This window comes from Physcomitrium patens, chromosome 13 (assembly GCF_059467195.1).
Source record: "Physcomitrium patens ecotype Gransden chromosome 13, ASM5946719v1, whole genome shotgun sequence".
Lineage (NCBI taxonomy): Eukaryota > Viridiplantae > Streptophyta > Bryopsida > Funariales > Funariaceae > Physcomitrium > Physcomitrium patens.
In genome coordinates this window covers 8,220,478-8,227,499 of record NC_143422.1, presented here as the reverse complement: position 1 = coordinate 8,227,499, position 7,022 = coordinate 8,220,478, and the positions used below count along the sequence as shown (strand labels likewise).

General features: G+C 41.6%; 1 protein-coding gene across 2 annotated transcripts; it reads right to left on the bottom strand.

Moving 5' to 3' along the window:
• Positions 1-1,273: 1,273 nt before the first annotated feature.
• On the bottom strand, positions 1,274-6,152 carry LOC112290154 (rab GTPase-activating protein 22). Of its 2 annotated transcripts, none has more exons than XR_002972068.3 (12): positions 5,704-6,135; positions 4,644-4,739; positions 4,407-4,510; positions 4,028-4,191; positions 3,809-3,904; positions 3,438-3,560; positions 3,124-3,212; positions 2,860-2,965; positions 2,401-2,498; positions 2,160-2,236; positions 1,764-1,847; positions 1,274-1,549 (listed from the first exon to the last, which is right to left on the bottom strand). XR_002972068.3 is itself a non-coding variant. In XM_024536150.3 (12 exons), exons 1-12 carry the CDS (start codon positions 5,788-5,790, stop codon positions 1,529-1,531), a joined length of 1,308 nt encoding a protein of 435 aa, XP_024391918.1. In that variant the 5' UTR covers positions 5,791-6,152; the 3' UTR covers positions 1,274-1,528. The 2 variants fall into 2 exon arrangements, 1 of the variants encoding a protein (XP_024391918.1); XM_024536150.3 differs by having other exon boundaries at positions 1,997-2,236; positions 5,704-6,152.
• Positions 6,153-7,022: the final 870 nt, after the last annotated feature.

Here is a 7,022-nt window from a genome sequence, read left to right as displayed (position 1 = left end):
CACGAGGGCAGTGTCAGCCGCGACTCACCTCTAACAACTGAGCCAACGCAAAACATTTCAACCCCACGTGAATTCATTCAGTTGCCAAAAATGTGTTTGTGCCAAAAAGTGTGGAAGAGGGCCCACCTAGTTCTCCGTGGCAAGAAGGTTGGGCCTAGTTTCACTTTAAAAAGAAATGTTTTTGAAAGCTTATCAGATTGAAGGGTAGATTTGATATTCTCACAAAAGGGATAGAATTGCTATTATCGAGAATACAGGGGTATTCTTCTTGATATTTCAACATATTTCAGGGATTTGTATGATATTTTCCCTTTATTTTAATATGTAATTATCACTTTATATTGCTTTCTAAATATTTATTAGATATTGATCTAACTTGACAATTTAGAGAGATCCAAATTTAAGTTTGTCTACTTGCTAATTTCTTATTTAATCTATAATCTACTAATAATGGTAACAACTTACGTTTATTAGCTATGGTTTAGACACAGTTTCTAAATAAAAAACGAAGCAAATTAATTATTGTAGATAGCAAGAATCAAATTTTTAAAAATTGTTCCCACAATAATATTACTTACGATTGGCACAACATTTCTCATTTATACTCTCTTAAAAATTTAAACTAGATGATTAAAAAAATATATTATTTGTTTATACAATTCCTTAAGTACAGTGCAACAAACAAGGGCAAAGTTTGCGAAGGGTTTTTGTCAAAGTACTAATTATGAATATTGTAATTGATTATTTACTACGATAAATAAACTATGGAGGTCAGATGACACCATGCATGTTATAAAATTCTCAACTTAGATTACAACTTTGTCTTCTTTTTTACCTTTTGAAAAAATATCTCAATTACACACCTTGATTCTTAACAAGATGGTAGCAATTCCTAACTCTAAAGACCAAGAATTTTTACTGCTTACACCATTCACAATTGCTGAACATATAAATTATCATGCAAATCAATTTTGCAAATAACACCAAACATTAGTTGAGCTCATTTTTTATCCGAGGTTATTTACAATACTTAAAGAACTCAAATTCAAATACTGACATGCTCACCAAACAGCCTTCCATTCAATCATTGAAACAAAATCTGCAAATCAACGTATAAAGAGGCGGATAAAAATGGATATGGTGCACAAAAAAGGTTCAGAAATGGACCTCAACTTGTAACGACTTATAAATTTAAACCAAAACAAGTTTTAAAAAAACAAATCCTGTCAAGTAAAAGACTCTTAACAACTTCAGAAGCGTGAAATCCTTGCAGTTGAGCCTATCAAAACCATTCTGACAGCTTGAATTCCAAATTCTAATGTACATCAAATTGTCGTTTCTAATCATCTAAATAGAAAACATAACAGCCTAAAATTTCCAAACTTGCAAGTAAACTATCAAAATAGCAGTGAGCCAAAACATGACAACCCATTACGAGTGTAGCAACCTGGTTTACAACTGGATTATCCTACTACCAAAGAATGATGTTAAAATGAAGACGTGATCACATCACATCGTAAAGAACCAATCAAGTTGACTGTCTTCGCACCTGAATCAACATGCCACAAACTATAATCAATAAGAAGCATTAATCCTCAGCAGCTACTTCAATAATAACGGAGCAGGAAATGCAGTGGGTAATGATTTAGCAGATGGTACGGCACAATTGAAGGAAAAGGCATACCGACCGTAAATACAAAGACCAAAAAAAAAACACTACCTTTTGATAAATTCAAGGAAAAAACTAAACAAATCACACTAACCGTGCGTAAATATTTACTGTGAAGATCCAAGGCCAATCTGCAAGCCTCCTTGGGGTCTATCTTTCCAGTGACGTCATTCAGCAACTGCACAAGCAGAAACAAAGAAAAGCAGCAATCTCAGGTGGTATTCGGGAACTGTTTGTGGACAACTAGGGTGTAGACTACGGATGAAAACATATACTTATGAAATCAAGAAGTACTGCCCTGACAAAAGACTGGTTCTGCTACGTTACTTTCAAGACTTCGTCTAGCCCTTGGGCCTCATTCAGAAGTCGATTACGTTGCATTTCAAATATAGCAATTGCACAGAACAGAGATAAGGGCGCTTTTCCCCCAGGCATCCTGGACGCCCCATATTTCTCGTTTTGTGCTTCGTACTTCCCTCGACCTTTGTACCTGCGCCTGAGACTCCAGGTTCTTGTCACGCTCACATCCTGTATAGATGAGGGGGAATACTCCAAGGCCCACATCATCTGCAATTAAGAAGAAAGATCGTGATTAACTATAGGGCATGGGAACTTTCATACCAAGAAGAAAGGAAGGACCAGGACAACGCCCCTTATCATGTTAATAACTACACAGAAGAACTAGTACACTAATAGACAAATATACTAGTATAAGAAAGTATTGTAGCAACCTCCCAAAGGTAAAGGGTGTCGACAAAAGAAAATTCTCGCCTAAAAAGCACCATGATCATGCGAAACGCAAAAATATAATTTCCTCCTCCTATTGAGTCTGCCACAAAGAACACAGTACAGGATACCGGATTAAGCTACGTAAGCTCATAACTGGATAATTCAACTTATCCTAGTACATACTACAACAAAGTCACTGGGAAAAACTCCTTTCCAGGACATCAACCAATGTAAATGTATCATAGAAATTTTGACATTCACTAGAATCCCGAGGACACTACTACAATTCAATTCGATATTAGATACTCTAGTACATTAGTAAAAGCATTTTCAAAAACAGATCTGAAGTTACCTCAGGAATTTTCACAAGTAGATAAACCTTTCATGAAGCAGGCTCAGAACCGACCAAATATTCGAACTCCAATCTAAAGAAAAAGAAAAAAAAACGAGGTGTGATGTACCTATGTGCTCGTGAAGCTTGGGATCTAAAACCTTCAATAATGTTGCCAACACTCCTAGTTGTTTCTGAACACCAACTTCTTTATCTGTACAACTGAAATTGTCGCGCTTTGTACCCAACATCACACAAGTTAGTTGTACTCGAATCGCATGTGTTCATACACGGTCTACTTCGAGAATTAGAACATGTCAGCATAAGAGGGTAGCAATAAAATCTGTAGTAATTGAAGAAGAAAACTTTGAAAGGCTTGGCGAAGGTGATATACCACACGGCTCACAATGCGCTCAAAGCACCAGAATGCATCAGCTTCGTCTTGGAACATCAAAGCAAGGGGAGAACAGAAATCGCTCATGCCTGCATGCATCGACAAAACACTTCGTGATGAAAGCAGACATTGTAGACATTCCCAATAATCTAGAGTGTCATAGACAAAGAAGATGACGGATTCCACATTAAAAAAGTCATGCTGCGACCCACTGCATCATGACCTCCGTCGAGGAGAAAAACACGAAGCGGTGTGCCATTAGTCAAACTTCGATATTCAATCTTCCGTAAATATGTACAGAGATCATACTTCACCTTGGCAGTAACCAATAGCAGGATCCAACCAACAGTATACAGCCAAGATGTCCCAAAGCTTTGACATGTGCTCTTGACTTGCATAAAATTGCAGCATCCTGTCGGTGCGGACCACATCCAACCCTAGACAGATGCAGAACTTCTAAAGCTCAGAAGGCTATCCAGTGAAAGGCAACCAGGAGAATTCAGCACAAATCTTAAGTGTAATTGGGTTCCAATGTGGTCTGATGAGGAGGGAATTATATAGAAAGCAGTATACTCAAGAAGAGGACCGCTGAAGGACAGTACAGGCAGTGTACACTTCAGATTGTGACTTCTGCAGAAACCAAGCGCAAACGATTGAACTTATAAAGGAGAAAGATTGCACAAACCAATCTGGTGAAGATTTAATCTCCACTGTATTGTCTTCGCATCCTGCTTTTCGGAAGAGGCCTTTGAAGTTTGTTGATAACCTCTGTTCATGTCTTCTGTAGATGCATCACAGTTCAATTATGAGTATCCTTCATTGTGAGTTAATGACCATGGATAGAGGGTAACATAAACCTAGGAAAAATATGCCAAAAGTTGAATTCTGAAGAATCGGATGTTACCAATTTGATGGTGACTGATTTCATCTGCAACAGAAATTTCTCCACTATTATATTCCTCCACTGGACTACCATCTTCATTTATACGTGGTGAAGTTGCAATTTGCCCACTTCCAACCAAATTGTCCATTACTTGACATTCGGCTTTGAGTTTTGCATATTGCTCTCTGCACAAGTACTATACTCCAATCAACAATGGGAAAAGCTAAAATGGAACACAGCACGCAATAATTAGTGCATGTAGCTACAGGAATTACGGTATTAGGTTACATCCATCCTGTAAGTTGAAATAAAACGAAAATAAGGAATCAGTTAATAAAGCATGTCTATTCCCTGAAAGAACGTTGTGTCTATTTACTAAAGAGAATAAACAGTCCAATACCTGCGAGATGCTCGAAGCGCATCTCGTTCTGGTGCTGTGCTGCTGGGACCAAAGCACCCCAATAGAAACTCCCAGACTTCTGCCCTAATTGCTGGATCAACACCCTGGGAACAAGATTACATAAAATTCAACCCTGAAACCACGTAAGGATTCTCATTCAAGCTGAAGATGGAAAATCAGAACAGGTAAACACAGCTAAATCGAAACCATAGCCTTTCAAGAGGTGAATATTCTCACCCCTCTGCGTATGCGTTTCAGAACCTTGTCCAGGTTCAGCTGGCCCTGCTCGTTAAAAGCTCCGTACCATGCCCTCGAACTTAGCGTCTTTCCCGGCTGTCACAAAATGCAGAAGATGAAACATTACATAAACACTATGCCGAGAAGTCTCTGACATGTTTCAAGGAGTTCACGTTCAATCTAAGACAGTTGAACACGTTCTGCTGTAAAAGTGAAAGGAGAAAGCATGATGATGTTGCACACGGAAAATCTTTCTAGAAACGCTCCAAATCATACGCGAGGTAGAGATATGGAAGTGACAGACTTCGATCTCGGCCACTCATTTTTTTCACAAACATAGAGGGAACAAAAGCGAAAGAAGCCATGGATTGACAAACTATGGCTTTCGAAACGAACCACCAGTTGAATAGCTCCAAAGCATTTTAAAAACATCTAGATATCACCTTCTAGCAGAATTTGGTGAAGTGCGAGAGCGTGAAGTCAAGAATAACCGATCTGGAGATTGTGTTGCACTGACGTGAATTATATATTGCGAAGAGCTACGTATTCATCATTGCAGATAATATAGAACGGGAGAGGAATACAATCGTTTGACCACCCTGATCTCAAGAGAACCAATAATCGAAAATGTAGACAACTTGATGAATTTTATCCCTCCAGTGCTACTTGATGCAGGCACTTACCGACGAGGATAGAATTCCTCTCAAAGCTTGTCAAACGCTTTAACAACAGGTTGTGTTGAAAAGAAAAACCCAAGAGAACACGATCGAGACCAGAATGCGCTTGAGCCTTAGGAGAAATCAAAATCAGAGACTTCTGAGCAAGTATTGGACAGAACAAGACAAAAAAATCCAAAAACTTCAATCTGAATCAAATGTGACGGCCAACTTTCCGAACTCAACACAGAATGCACACATGAAGCTGTAAAACAGAAGGGAAAAAAAAATGAATGACGAACTTGCGACGACAATCCACGCCCTCCCCTCGATACAAATGAAAGTTGATTCAGCCAGCGCGACTGCAGGTCCAAGCCACGCCAATCACACACGTCCACACATACCTTGATACGAAAGCGAGGCGGTGCTGAATCGGTGCAATCCGGGCGCAGAGCATACGGGTCTTCGCCCTGTGTCAGCTGGGCTGCCATTGGAAAAATGCGTCGTAACCTTGATGCAGCAGCATCAATCTGCAACACCTCTTCCGAAGTCCTTACGAACCCACCTGCTCTCTCTCTCTCTCTCTCTCGCTCACGCAACAGCACTCACAGCCGAGTGGGGAGCACGCATCAACCCATGTAGACAACCCAGATAATCTGCTGAGACCCAACCACGGAACCAGAGATGGGTTAGTTCCACTGCCCCCAAAAGACCGTTTCGGATCCGTCAAGTGGCTCCGGACGAGCCCAACGCCATGATTTCCTTTCGCAGGCCTCGCTCACGCCCTGTGGGGCCACTCCGCCCAAATAAGGCACGGCACAGCTGCACCATCGCCCTCGCCCTAGCCCAACCCCAACCCCCCCGCTCCCTCCTTCCCTCCCTCCCTGCCTCTCACCACTGCACCACTACCATCACCCGCGACGCCCCTGCGCGCTCTCTCTCTCTCTAGGCACCCTTCCTTCCTTCCTTCCGTCCTCCCTTCCTTCCGTCCTCCCTTCCTTCCTTCCGTCCTCCCTTCCTTCCTTCCTTCCTTCCTTCCGTCCTCCCTTCCTTCCGTCCTCCCTTCCTTCCGTCCTCCCTTCCTTCCTCCCTTCCTTCCTTCCTCCCTTCCTTCCTTCCTCCCTTCCTTCCTTCCTTCCTTCCGTCCTTCCTCCCTTCCTTCCTTCCTTCCTTCCTTCCGTCCTCCCTTCCTTCCTTCCTTCCTTCCTTCCTTCCTTCCGTCCTCCCTTCCTTCCGTCCTCCCTTCCTTCCGTCCTCCCTTCCTTCCTTCCGTCCTCCCTTCCTTCCGTCCTCCCTTCCTTCCGTCCTCCCTTCCTTCCGTCCTCCCTTCCTTCCGTCCTCCCTTCCTTCCTTCCGTCCTCCCTTCCTTCCGTCCTCCCTTCCTTCCTTCCTTCCGTCCTCCCTTCCTTCCTTCCCTTCCTTCCTCCCTTCTCATGTCATCGCCCCCCGCCCTGCTCCTCGTAAACCTTCGCCACGCGCTAGCGTTTCTAGCCGGGTGCCGACGTGTGTTAGCGTTTTGACAGATTTGTTTGGCAAGGGGGGATTGTGTGAGGGTTATTGACTTTTAAAAATGAGTTAGATGATAATATGAATAAATATTTTTCTTTAAATTATTATTTTTTTGATAATTTTTTCTTGGATTTTATTTTTATATTGTAATGAGTAATGAACTAGAACAAATAAAAATTACTTTGTGCTTGTACTTCAATTCTGCAATCATACA